Here is a 14,633-nt window from a genome sequence, read left to right on the forward strand (position 1 = left end):
CTGTCCCATTCACTTAATCTAATTTGGGAGACAACTGCTTCCTGCTGCTCCTGACTGTTACCGCCACCTCTGCTGCTGCTGCTTTGGATTCACTGAATTATCCAAAGACTTCCGTTGTCTTAAAGTATTTTCCACTGTACTGTCCATAGAACTTCCTGTGATGATGCAGACTTTGTGGATTTGTGTTGTTCGGTACAGAAGCCACCAGTCACACAAGCCTCTGAAGCACTTGAAGTGTGATTGAAAAGCTGGAGGGTAAATTTTATTTAATTAGTTGAAATTTAAATAAGCACATGGGGCTAGTGGCCTCTGTATTGGGCAGGCTTAGATGATAAACTAGAACTTTCTGTTCCTGCATTCATTTTGTCCGTTTTTATTTTTTTTTTAATAGAGGCATGTTTATTTATTTATTTGTTTATTTGTTTGTTTATACAAGCACTGGGTAGAGTCAGAAGCGCGGGAGGGTGAGAGAATTCACCAGAGCCAGAGAGGGGAGCAGAGCAGGCAGAAGGACCGAAGTACACTGCTGAGGAGAGCAGCGGGTGGCAGGAGAGGTCTGCGTGCCATGTGGGACCCTCCTCCAGTGGCCGGGGAGCAGCCGGGGATTGAACCGGCGCTGCGGAGGCTGCGGGCAGCTTCGCAACCCAGCGCTCAACCGCTGCGCCACCGGGGAGGCCCTGTTTTTGTTTTTAATATAATTTTAAGCTCCCAGAAAAGTAAACAGTAACACAATGAACCCCCATTTATCCTTTGTGCAGATTTGCCAACTGTTATCATTTTTCCAAATTTGCTTTAGCATCTATTCATCTTATCTATCCACTTATCCCTCTGTCTGCTACCTACATCTTTCCTTTTTTTCCTGAACCATTTGCCCCTTTGTCCTAACTGCTACTGTCAGGATTTCCTAAAGCCAAGGGCATTTTCTTATATAACCAGCGTAGAGGGATAAAAATCAGGGAATCACTGTCGATACAATGCTAAGATGTGTTGTTAGTTCTCAAAAGTGTGAACCCAGACCAGCAGCACCAGCGTGACTTGGGAACTTGTTAGCAAGACAGATTCCCCACGTCCACCTCAGCCACACCAAGTCACAAATTCTGGGGGTGGGATTAGGCCACCTGTGTTTTGACATGGGTGCCAGGTGAGTCTAAATCACACAGAAGTGGGCCTCCCCCGTGGCGCAGCGGTTGAGCGCTGGGTTGTGAAGCTGCCCGCAGCCTCTGCAGTGCTGGTTCGATCCCCGGCTGCTCCCCGGCCACCAGAGGAGGGTCCCACATGGCGCGCAGACCTCTCCTGCCGCCCGCTGCTCCCCTCAGCAGTGTACTTCGGTCCTTCTGCCTGCTCTGCTCCCCGCTCTGGCTCTGGTGAATTCTCTCACCCTCCCGCGCTTCTGACTGTACCCAGTGCATGTATAAATAAATAAATCAATCTTTAAAAAAAAAAATAAAATAAATCACACAGAAGTCTGAGAACCATCCATCTGACTCTCAATCCATATTCAAATTTAGCCCTTTCCTCCCAGTCGTGTCCTTAGAAAGGACACTTCTACAGGAATGTTTTTTTTCTCACACAGGATCCAATCTAGGATCATCTGCGTTAATTTTAAAATGATGCTGGTTTCCAGGGAATGAGCTGCTCTCTGGAAGGGGGGTGTTGCCATGGCAACGCCGCTGGCAGGGCCAGGGAACAGCTGCGGGGCTTCCTGGGCCCAGCTGTCAGGTGGCTGCTGCCCTGACTCCAGAGTGATGCCTGTGATGGCTCCGTGAATGTCTCAGAGATGGTTCTCACCCTCAGGCCCAAATGTGTGGGTAACTTGCAAAAGCCTGGCCTTAGCCCCTTATTTATCGTGGTAAAATAATAATATTGGAAATGGCAAATGGCCAAAGTTGCACGTCATAGGAAGATGCTGTTACCTTTGAAATAGCTGGGCTTTTCAAGCTCCTCTGCTGTAATTTAACATGGGTCTTGCAAGATGGACGTATTCAGGAGGCATACACATCCACCACCCAGCCTTGGATACAGCAGATTATGCGCGTGAAAGCAAATAGCAAACTCACATCTGTCAAGATCTAACGCAGGCTGTGCAGGGGGGCAGTCCCCAAACTCCCAGCGTGGCAGGATATTTCAGCTGTTGGCATCTTCTCTTCTCCTCTGCCCAGGGGAGGTGGGGCTACTTGTTGCTCCCTGTCTGTGCCCACAGCTGCACACCTCTTCATCTGTGCCTGTGCCATCTCCTCAGCAAGCTCTTCCTGCTTGCCCCCCTCATCTTCAAGTCCTGCCCATCTCCCCAGACTCAACTGAGATGCCATCTCCTCTACAGAGGCTCCCACCACCTCATGGCCTGAACCTGCTCACCACCCGACCCCCTCACCCAACTCTCCTGGCATTTTGTCTTGAGGGACACTCAGACATTGCACATAGTAGAATAAAAACCATCCCAGACACTCAGTGTGGGGGATTGAAATTTTTCTGATTTATTTTTGAATCACATCACAGACCTATGTAGTGAACCACAAAGAAATTAGCACTTAGGAAATTTTGTGTGTGTGATGATAATGACAAATTCTTCACCACTCGCTTCTAGCTGCCTCCCACCTCATTTCTGTCAAACACTAATGGTAAAAGGTAAAATTCTGGCTCCTTCTACCTGTCATATATGTCAAAAGCATTTTGTTCTACCTTATTTTGCTGGGACACCGAACAGCATAGTAGAGACTGTGGGCTCCCACCTGAGATTTTCTATTGGGGGAGGATAAGGCCTCCCCAGAGACCTGGGCCTTCAGTTAATCACACAGCTGACTGTCAGAGTGAAAAGCAGGAAGGTTGGCCTTGTCCGTTTCCTGGTCGGTGATAGTAAGTTAGCTATGACAATTCTTTCAGTATAATAGTGCTGGGCTGTAACTGCATGATAGAATTGCCTGAGCGCTTTCAAAAACCCTGAGGCCTGACACCCACATCCAGGAAGTCTTTTTTAATGTGATGATGATGACATTCATTGTTTTCTGTCCGGAGGACACGAGATAGGGTTTGAAACGGTAGAACATGTGTGTGGACTTTGGCATCACTTTGATTTCTGTTCAAATCATGGTCCGTTTCCTCCAGCAAGTGGTTTCATTTCTCCCAGCCTTTTCCTGGCCTTTAGTTTTCACAGGGGTTGGAAATGATGAGATGTTGTAAGAGTGACCAGAGCTTTGCTTCCTATAGCAACCCATCGAGAACAGATGTTGTCATTATAATGGTTCATGATTTCACTGCGCCCTCCACCCATCTAGAAAGCAAGTTCATTTTTACCTCTGAGTTTTTGGCTTGCAGCCTTTAGGATGAGGATTCACGCCAGAAGGAGGAAACATTTAAATTCTTAAACACTAATGGGTTTGATAGCAACTTGCAGGCAAGTGCTTTCCAAGGATCTGTTTGTACTGTAAAAATTTGGACTTTTCTCGTATGTTTCTCATTTATGCAAAACTGCTTAAATAAACCAAGTAAGTGGGTTGATTTTATAATTTTGAAATACTAGTGGATGTCAAGAGTAGAATCTTGTAAGTGAATTTGGCAATCACACCAGGCTTGCTAGCTCTCAGAGGGTCCTGTAACTTCACAGCGATGTGCTGGGTCTACTAAACCTCCCCCTTCCTTCCAAGTCACTGTTTGTAGTCCTGGACTTCCGTCTGGGGCCATTGCCATCCAGAATTGGTTATTTATGGATGAGGGCCACTCCAGGGATCAGTGTCATTGTGACATTGATTAGGGACCACCTAATCTTAGCCCCTTCAGGCTGCTCTAGCAGAATATCATAGATTGGATGACTTGTACAGGACAGAAATTTATTTCTTACAGTTGTGGAAGCTGAAGAGTCTAAGGTGAAGATGCCAGAAAATTCAGTGTTTATTGAGAACTCTAATTCTGGTTCACAGGCAGCTGCCTTTCTGCTGTGTCCTCACGTGGCAGGTGGGAGGGAGCATGGGGGTCTCCTTTACTAATGAATATGTTCATTATTACTAATCATTGCATTACACATTAGTAATTAATATAGCTATAACATTTCATTATTATTAATGAATACATTGCATTATGGGTTCTTTGGTGGTAAGACATAGGTGCTAACATACATCTGAACAGGTGTGATCTTACACCCCTAGATCATTTACAGTGTTATAAACCAACGTTACCTCAATACAATACAATTCATAGAAAATTTAAAAAGCAAGTAAAGGCACTAATCCCATCCACGAGAGGGTTACTCGTATGATGAATCACCCTCCAGACTCCCACCCATGAGACCATCACACAGGAGAGTGGGATATGGACATGGGCACGTGGGTGGGTCAGAGCCATTCAGTCTGCAGCATCTCCAAGTGCCACACACTGGGGGTGTCCTCAGTGGTCTGCTTTGCTGTGGTTGATGCTGACAGAGAGAATGAGTGCCATGTTCAGAGAGGAGGGTCCCCTCGGTTCACTCCGGCTTCCTGGGCAGCACTCTCCCAGGTTTGTATTCCTTCCCGAATCATCTCGGCGCCAGTTCTTGGTGTCTTTAATCATTTAGGGAAGACTGACTGTGTCTTATATTTTTGTGGACACACTAATATTTTCCTGATTTTTAAATACCAAAATGGATACCATTTCCTCGCCCCCAACGGCTTTCTTTGTTTAAACTCTGAAATAGTTAAACTTTTTCAGAAAAAAAGTTAAAAAATAAAGCCAGTGATTTTTTACTTAAAATCATAAATGTAAAAATTGAAAAGCAAAACTAGTTTCATTTAAACTAAGTGTATTGAGGCACTAACATAAAGCAATTTATAAACACAGTGGAACTTATGGCATTTGGGGTATTGCTTTATCTAAGTGTTTAAAGATAGAATAAAAACAATCCATTTCAAATGGTTTATTTTTAAATCAACTCAGTGATTTAGAAATGAAAGCATTATTTCATGTCACTTCTTAAAAATGAAAATAAGGTCCACCATTTTTTTCTTATTTGTGTGCATTTACCTCAGCAGGAAGAACATTTATTCTAAAAAAAAAATTTTTTTATTTAGCAGGTAAACCCAGGGATGCTCATTATCAAGCATCCTGCGACGCAGCATGGCATTCTTGAGTAACTATTTAGAAACAGGATTAAGTATATATCAGTGATTTGAAAATTTTTTAGGCTGTCTGTTACAGTGAACTTCCAAAATTCTAAGGAAATGTTCAGATTCTACAGTATAAAAGCAGAAGACCTCCTTCCCCTTCTCCCCATTCCTGTGGTCATCCCCTAAGTAACATCAGAGGCTTTTCAAAAGGTCATTATGAAGCAATTCTTACTGAACCCTGACTTTCTCAAGTATATCTTTTGCTCTGGGGTTGTTCAAACTATGGGGCAAAATGTCTCCATTGATGAGTGAAGTATGAAGTTGTATTAATTATCGGGTAACATCCATGGACTATCTGTCCCAGAGTTGCTTAGGAGGCTTGTTAAGAATACAGATTCCTTGGCCCTCCCTGGGTTGACTGATTCAGTCTCTGTTGCTATGGCCCAGGTATCTGCATTTAAGCAAATGGCTTAGATGATTCTGGTGCTTGCTAAAATTTGTGGTTCTCTGGTAGGGTGTAGCAGAAGATTATTTAATGGAAATGTGTTAAAGTGTGAGGGAACAGCCTTTTAAGTTGTCCACCCAGTGAATTCATCCATAAGGGGCATCTTTTTCACTTTAAAATGAAGTAAGACAGAACAATTTTTCAAGTTCCATCTAGCCCTGAAATCCTGTGATTTTCTTGGCATTTGGATAAGCTCTGAACACTGCAGTTTCATTATATTTTAGCTTCTGAGAATGCTCTTCTTTGGTCTTTTAAACTGATTATGTTTCTATTGATGACTTAAAAAAACAGATTAATTTTTTTTTAATCAGAGTGTTTTAAGATTTAAATCTTTTGAATGGCAATCAAAGATGGAATTTAGACACCGCCTCTGAGTTGTTCTTCATTTCTTCAAGGTCTTGGCATTTCAGAGTCTGTCCGATGTGGGGGAGGAGACAGGAGGTACTGTTAATCCACCAAATTGTACATTTTGGGTTGCAGCTTTTCAAACCCTTAGAAGTTAACATCAGGGCTCTTATTGCATGTTTCAAGGGATAATATTGGTGAAGGAAAGCATTTTCTGCCAGCAATATAGATTTAGGGTAACATTAATATTGGTTCAAGTGAAAGTCAATACTCTTTTCATTAAAGTTGTTTTAGCAATGGAAGTCATCATTAAATACTTCTCAAAGACAAAGTTAAGAAAACAGAATGTGCCTACAGATATTGTCATAAGAACTTCTTAAGCCAAGATGTGACATTTCATCAAAAACATTTGATTTTTACTTGGAAGATGCCTTAACAATAGAAATTAATAAACACTTCATATTGCTGAGTTAAAATCAGGCTGCTTCACAAAAACTTATCTTTCTTTGTTATATAAAAGCATAATATGTTTTGACTTAATCTGTGAATGGTCTATTTTAATTAAATCCTAAGAAAATATTCTACAGGGCATTTATTAAAGAACAAATTAAATACAAAACAAATAGTGCTTCTTGGAGATAAATATGCAAACTAAAAATTATAGGGAGAGTAACTCTAAGAAGCCTGAGATCCAGCTTTCTGATTAATTTAATTTTGGGTGCTCTATCTTCTTGTTGATTGAACATGTCTCTTGCTTAATACTAAAAACTGATTTATTTCATCTTTTTTGGTTCTACCCAGAGGTCATTTTGTTTTTCCTTAGACGTTTCACTTTGGGGCCTACAGTTAAGTGTCCTGTTTTTTTCTCTAATAGTCTGAATATATATTCAGTCAGAGGAAGTCATGCACACACTTAATATCAGTGCAGAAAACAGAGAAGCAACCTCTACTATCTTTGAGGAGAGAGCACAGGAGGTGATTGTCACTAATCATAAATGTCCCCCGAAGAGTGTGCGCCCATGTGGCCCTTGACTCACGGAACATTTTGCGCACTCACAGAGAAAACCCTCAGCAAAACTGATACAGAGGTGTAGAGGTTCATTTCTTTAACTAATACAGTTTTAAAATGACCATAAAAAAAAAAATGAAAAGCAGGGGCCTCCCAGGTGGTGCAGCGGTTGAGCGCTGGGTTGCGAAGCTGCCCGCGGCCTCTGCGGCACCGGTTCGGTCCCCGGCTGCTCCCCGGCCACTGGAGGAGGGTCCCACATGGCGCGCAGACCTCTCCTGCCGCCCGCTGCTCCCCTCAGCAGTGTGCTTTGGTCCTTCTGCCTGCTCTGCTCCCCGCTCTGGCTCTGGTGAATTCTCTCACCGTCCCGCGCTTCTGACTGTACCCAGTGCTTGTATAAATAAATAAATAAATCTAAAAAAAAAAGAAAAAAAATGAAAAGCAGCATGACAGTTTGGGGGGAGAGTCCTGAAAGGAATGCTGTTTGAACATGCAGCTGAATTTCTCCATATTTCATTATTGTGACAATTAGGCCAATGACCTATGCAAAGACTTTTTTAAAAAATATTTTATTTTATATAATTCTTACATCATTTTTCATTTTTGCCCAAAGTATGCATTTTTATTTTGGTTATATTTCCCCATACAATTGCACCCCCCTTTATTTTTACCCTAATCCTTCCCCTCCCCACCCCACCCCCCTGTAGTGTGTCTCTGGTTTATAGTTGCTTGTTGATTTTGATTATTACTTTGTGTTGATTAGTCTTTTTCCTGGTCTTTTATTTAGGTTTTCTAAATTCCTGCTATGAGTGAGACCATCCGGTATTTTTCTTTTTCTTTCTGGCTTATTTCGCTGAGCATGATCCCTTCCAGCTCCATCCATGCTGCTGCAAATTGCATGTGTTTATCTTTTTTGAATGCTGAGTAATATTCCATGGTGTATATGTACCACATCTTCTTGATCCAGTCATCTATTTTTGGGCATTTGGGCTGTTTCCAAAGCTTAGCTATTGTAAACAGTGCTGCTATAAACATAGGGGTGCAGGTGCTCTTTGGGATTGATGTTTCTGTGTCCTTTGGGTAAATACCTAGGAGTGGAATTGCTGGATCATATGGAAGATCTATGTTTAGTAGGTCCAGAAATCTCCACACAGCTCTCCATAGTGGTTGGACCAGTTTGCACTCCCACCAACAGTGCAGGAGAGTTCCTTTTTCTCCACACCCTCGCCAACATTTGTTGTTGCTAGTTTTTTTAATATGTGCCGTTCTCACTGGTGTGAGATGGTATCTCATGGTAGTTTTGATTTGCATTTCCCCGATTACAAGTGATGTTGTATATTTTTTCATATGCCTGTTGCAAAAACTTTTTATGAGGAGAACTAGATATTTTTTTTTGTTTGTTTTGAAGTTTTTATTTTCAAGGATAGGATTTTAACCTGGCTAGGGAAACCAGGACACAGAATGTGGAAATGAACCCTTTATGGTATGATGAGCCAATTGTGACCTAAACAGTGTTCAGATTTCCAGCTCTTCATTTCTTTTTGTTTTGTTTTGCTTTGAGGATAAAGTTTCTAGCACATTTTTAAAATTTTTTTTAAATTTTAAAAATTTTTAAAATTAATTATTTTTCCCCACCTCTTCATTTCTTTTTTTTTAATAAATTTTATGTTTATATTCCCCATACAATTGCAAACCCCCCCCCCATTTTGACCCCAATCCCTCCCCTCCCGCCCCCCACCCTCCCAAAAAGTGTCTCTGGTTCATAGTTTTTTGTTGATTTTGATTTTCACTTTCTTATAGTTATTCATTTTCCTGGTCCCTTATTTAAGTTTTCTAGATTCCTGCTATTAGTGAGACCATCCGGTCTTTTTCTTTTTCTTTCTGGCTTATTTCGCTGAGCATGATCCCTTCCAGCGCCATCCATGTTGCTGCAAATTGCATGTGTTTATCTTTTTTGAATGCTGAGTAATATTCCATGGTGTATATGTACCACATCTTCTTGATCCAGTCATCTATTTTTGGGCATTTGGGTTGTTTCCAAAGCTTAGCTATTGTAAACAGTGCTGCTATAAACATAGGGGTGCAGGTGCTCTTTGGAATGGATGTTTCTGTGTCCTTTGGGTAAATACCTAGGAGTGGAATTGCTGGATCATATGGAAGCTCTATGTTTAGTAGGTCCAGAAATCTCCACACAGCTCGGGGAGAACTAGATTTTACGTATGAGCTTCTCAAGGAAGAAACATCAGGTTAAAGCAGGCAACTTCTGTGATACTTTAGGGCAAGTTTTCCTTCTTCCTTTTTGTTTCTATTTTACACCCTGCATTCTTCCCCTTCCTGCCTCCTTCTCTTCCCTCATTGTTTATTCTGTCATTCCTCATATGAAGCTATTCAGAAAGGGGATGGTAACATATAGATTAATAGCTTTGTGCCACTGGAGGTGGTTTATTATATTCGGAAAATGTAAATGGAACAATGAAAAGACATCCTGTTTTTTGTTTTAATTCTTTCTTTTTTGTATGTGAAAGAAGGTTTACTAGAGTCCTTTTGGATAGAAAAGGAAAAATGGAATTGGAAAATTACACCTGCAACTCCCCTTTCATCTGAAGGGCTTCCCTGTAAACATCACAGGATGCTATCATGATCTATTGTCAAACAATGCTTTGTGCAACTCATAGAAACATTCTGGCGGTATAGCTGGTATGAGCAACAGAAGTTTCATTAATTCTGGGATTGAAAACAGAGGAGGAAATAAAGGCAAGTTTGGAGAATGAGAAGGAGTCATTATTCATTCACTGTGCTTTTCAGTTCTATCAAGCATTGATCTCCTTGGCCCAGAAGGTCCAGCAGGAAGTTGAGTTGGAGCGAGGTTGGATGGTGGATGTGCCACTTTTTAAAATTTTTTTTTAATTTTATTTATTTATTTACACAAGAACTAGGGTACAGGCCAGATTCGCGGGAGGGTGAGAGGATTCACCAGAGACAGAGCAGGAAACAGAACAGGCAGACTGATGGAATATACTGCTGAGGGGGACAGCAGGCGCGACAGGAGAGATCTGCTGCGCCATGTGGGACCCTCGCCAGCTGGCTGGGATTGAACCGGTGCTGCAGAGGCTGCAGACAGCTTCACAGCGTGACACTCAACCGCCTGCGCCACCAGGGGAGGCCCGATTTATTTAATTTTTATACAAGAGTTAGGGTACAGGCCAGAGGCGCGGGAGGGTGAGAGAATTCACCAGAGACAGAGGGGAGTAGGGGGCGAGACAGGTGAGGTCTGCTGTGCCAGGTGGGATTCTCACCAGCAGGCCGGGATCGAACCCGCACTGCAGAGGCTGCAGACAGCTTCACAGCGCAGCACTCAAGTGCCACTTTTGACTTAGAGGGCCCTGTGTGGGAAGGAGACAAAGAAAACGCTAGACAAATATTTGTACATTGCACTGAAAGGAAATACAAAATGCATTGCAAATGAGTTAGTCAGTTGACCACATGTTGTTTGATTAGAAGTAATTTCCCTTTGATTGTTTCATTGCCCAAAAATGCTTTTCCTTTGCAACTAGATGACTGCTCTGTCACACATAGTCTGTGAGCAGCTTCATGCTGGTGCCCTATGGGTGTGGGACATCCTTCTGCTCTGCCCAGGCCTGTGTTGTCAGCATCCTGCCAAACACCAAACACAGCTGCACTTAACCCATCCCTTTCTGCAGAGAACACTTCTCCAATCATCTAATTTTTCAGCGTTTCAAGGTAGAAGGAAGTGGGGGTTGGTGTCCTTTAAGGCAATTTAGCATTTTCTGCTTTTGTTTCTATGGTAGTTGAAATGCACTCAAATGAGCATCGTCGGAGAGGGTCTTGCATCACACTGACAGGCAATTTCAGATGTTTGTCACTTGCAGTCATAATTACTCTTTGGCACCAGATCTTATTCTTTTGCCTGTCTTATCACCAGTGAGTGGTAGGACAGAAATGAAGTAAATGCTTAGATGATGTTTGGACTCCATATGAATGCACATTTACTGGCTTCATGAGAGTTTTGATGTAGTTAAATCAAGAGAAGGAGAGTTAAGCTCTCCCGAGGCACACTGTGGTCTGGGTGTGCAAAAGTGGAAGGGATCCCGACTCCAGCAGCCGACACCTTCCTCACGATGTAGACACTGATGTACTTTCACCAAAAGTCATCATTTTATATTAAAGTGGTATCATTAATTTGATTGTTATTGGCACTCTTATTTTTAATTTGTGATCATGTTAAATTCGATAGTTACATAGAACTCTAAGCATAAGGAAAGTTATTCCTAGTTTTATGTGGATATGGAGAATTATGTGCTACAATGTAATATGTATAAATTTTGAGATACTATTTAGGTAATTAAAATAAAAACCCTTTAGAAGGGTTTCATCTTTAATGGCAGAGAAACACATTGGGTATTAAAATGGTGAGAACAGATTCTATTCAGTAACAACTGGCCTGACGTTCTCTGCCTTCTGGTGTATGTAGAGGGGCTTTTAAGGGGAGAATGAGAGAGTTGCGGGGGCAGCAGGGGGGTGAATGGAGTCAGGGAAATGAAAAATTACAAAACGTAAGAACTTGTTTCCCGTAAGCCCATCTGGATTTTCTACCTGGTGCTTATCAAAGTTATGTTCCTACCCTCCCACAGAGATGGGCTAGGACCCCATCTTCAGGTGTGGGCTGGAACAAACAGTAAATTCTCTTGGTAGCTTCGAGTCTTCTCAGCAGACACGTGAAGGCAGACTAGGATCACCCTGACCTTTAGCTGTTATAAATATGTTTGTGATTGTTCAAGTCTTTATCGTCAAGAGCGAGGCCACATCCAGAAGAGGGCTCAGAGGAGCGTGACTAGAGTTTGGTCAAGCAGAGACTCTTGGCAGTGATAGTTCCAGGCTGGCAGTATGTCCTCACTTCCTTATGATAAACAGTGACTGCTGGATAGTAACTGTTGTGGAGAGAGCTTGGTTTTAAATTCTTAAGCAATAACATATATAATGAAAAATATGCTATTTTGTTTCAGGGTCGAGATCTGGACTGTAAAATTCAGGAATATAAAGCAGCTGGGAAAACCTTCCCAGAAAGTCAGATAATGGAATGGTTTATCCAGCTGTTGCTGGGAGCTGACTACATGCATGAAAGGTATGTTCATTTACTATTGAGAACAGGATATTTATTAATACTTATGTCTGAACCTGAAAATGGATTTTGGTTGTAACCAAGATGAAAATGCATATATTGTGCAAAAATGAAAAGTGATATAAAAAATTATATAAAATTTAAAAAATGATAATAAAGAAAGAAAGAAAAGAAAAGTCCAAATGGTAAATGACTCTAGTTACACATCTATAGTATGTTTTCTCATGAGGAAGTTTTATCTCGCAGATTCTCTCGAGTGGCATTTTTTTGTTGTTGTTCTAGAGATCAAGTTGACCTTGAATACAGAAACTTGTATTAAAAGATTCTCTTAGATATTATTGGGCTGTCGGAAAAGTCATGATGCATTTTTGCTTGAAAAACATAGAAAAAATATGTCATGACTTTTCCAACAACCCAATATTTGGTCATAGCTTAGGAATCACAAGAGTTCTCAGATAGCTCCAGCATGCACTGAATTTATCGTATCTTATACCAGACAAGCTGTAAATACGCCAGCATGCTACAGATGAAGAGTGCAGTCACCTCGAAGGTGTCTCTGCACGTTGCTTGTGCTCACCTCCCAGAATGAGCTGAGTAACTGAGGCAGAAGATTTTCTCTGGCCTCGGAGACAGAAATTTTCAGACTAAAAGTCAGGTTGAATGTGAAATATATGTGAAGGTCGAAGATATTTTATGAGTTCAATTGTATATAATTTACATTTCCAACCTCTGCCTCACAAATGTATTTTAAATCTGCATGACTTTTTCTATGGTCAAAAGTAAGAAATTTTAGATGTTAAATGTTTTCTAAACCCTTAAAATGATAGGAACACTTTTGAAAAGATGAACATACATTGACAAATAAAAGTAAATGTATGAGGCATCCCAGTTAGCTTTCCATTTGGGAGGGGCTGGCACGTGTACTAACCTTTTTGAACAAAAGTGGTAATTTATAGGGTACACCAAGGTCTGGCTATCTGTGGATGTTGGATAGCTAAAATATGTCATCTGATAGCATGAAAAGTAAATCGGATTATTTAGCTTTGCCATGTATCTGTTCTCAAACATATGCTTGATAGTACAGATAACCCTGCCTTATGGACAACGCATAAAATCTTCTGAGTGATGTCAAACTATCCTGAGACAACGATAAAAGAATATCAAATAATCTTTTAATAAACTACCCAAAGCCATTGACTGTAGGATTTCCATATCCATATACTTATAGTAGTGTTACTTTATTTTCTTTACTTTTTTTTTTTTTTTTTTTTTTGTGGGACACTCGCCAGGCGGCCGGGGGATGAACCAGTGCTGCAGAGGCTGTGGACAGCCTCGCAGCCCAGCGCTCCACTGCCGCGCCACCAGGGGAGGCCCTCTTTACTATTTTGTGGCATATTTGTTAGCTTACACATGAGGAAAACAACACATAGAAAGATGCCAACTCTGTACATTTTTCATAAAGACTAAAACTGATTGATTATGGAGCCCAACTATTTTTAATACATTTGGGTCTGTTTAGTAATAATTAAATAGGTGAACTTAAAATATACCTACAAAGAACAGATTTATAATTTTCAAATCCTTCAACATCCTAAGAAGTCATTAATTGTAAACATATGTGGTGTATATAATGTATAAATGCCAATTATTTGGATAATTGTGGATCTGAAATATCATCCTTTGGGATTCAAAATACAAATGATCATGCCTTTTATTCATTATATATATTTTTTAAAGATTTATTTATCCATGCATACAAGAACTGGGGTACAGGCCAGAGGTGTGGGGGATGAGAGAAGTCACCAGAGACAGAGTGGGGAGCAGAACAGGCATATTGACTCAAATACACTGCTGAGAGGATCAGTGGGTGAGTCAGGAGAGGTCTGCTGCGCCATGTGGGTATCTCCCTGGCCAGGGATCGAACTAGTGCTGCAGTGGCTGCAGTTAGCCTCATAGGTTGTGTCTTAATCCCTTGTGCCACCAGAGAGGCCCTTATTCATTATATATATATATATATTTTTTTTTAAAGATTTATTTATTTATGCATACAAGAAATGGGGTACAGGCCAGAGATGTGGGGGGTGAGAGGACTCACCAGAGACAGAGCAGGGAACAGAACAAGCAGACTGACTGAAATACACTGTTGAGGGGAGCAGTGGGCGAGACAGGAGAGATCTGCTGCGCCATGTGGGTTGCTCCTTGGTCAGCCGGGGTTCGAACTCATGCTGCAGAGGCTGCGGATTGCTTCATAGTGTGATGCTTAACCCCTTGCGCCACCAGGGAGACGCTATTCATTATATTTTTATAACCAATTATTGTGATGTTTCCTGTATGGACAAATTGCAACTTTATATTTTAGTTCATACATTCATTACATAATAATAATTTAAAAATAAGTCCTAACTTCAAAGAACTGTTAATATAATAGCTGAAATAAACATGTACCCCAAACCTACAAATCATGAAGTATGATGATGGGTTCCATATCATTAACTTTGAAGATTGTTCCCCTGAAGGGTTTGTCCGTGGTGGAAACTATTTCATCTAGAGTAGCCTTGGTTCCTT

General features: G+C 41.2%; 1 protein-coding gene across 1 annotated transcript in view; it reads left to right on the forward strand.

The window, feature by feature from the left end:
* NEK11 (NIMA related kinase 11) overlaps window positions 1-14,633 on the forward strand; it is a gene marked incomplete at both ends in the record, with an annotated part of 143,220 nt that overhangs the window by 32,344 nt on the left and 96,243 nt on the right. Inside the window, 1 exon segment of the mRNA XM_084247818.1 lies at window positions 11,953-12,071. Within this exon segment, the coding sequence (XP_084103944.1) occupies window positions 11,953-12,071 (119 nt within the window).

The sequence above is a fragment of the Talpa europaea genome (genome assembly GCF_964194135.1).
Source record: "Talpa europaea genome assembly, chromosome: 11".
Lineage (NCBI taxonomy): Eukaryota > Metazoa > Chordata > Mammalia > Eulipotyphla > Talpidae > Talpa > Talpa europaea.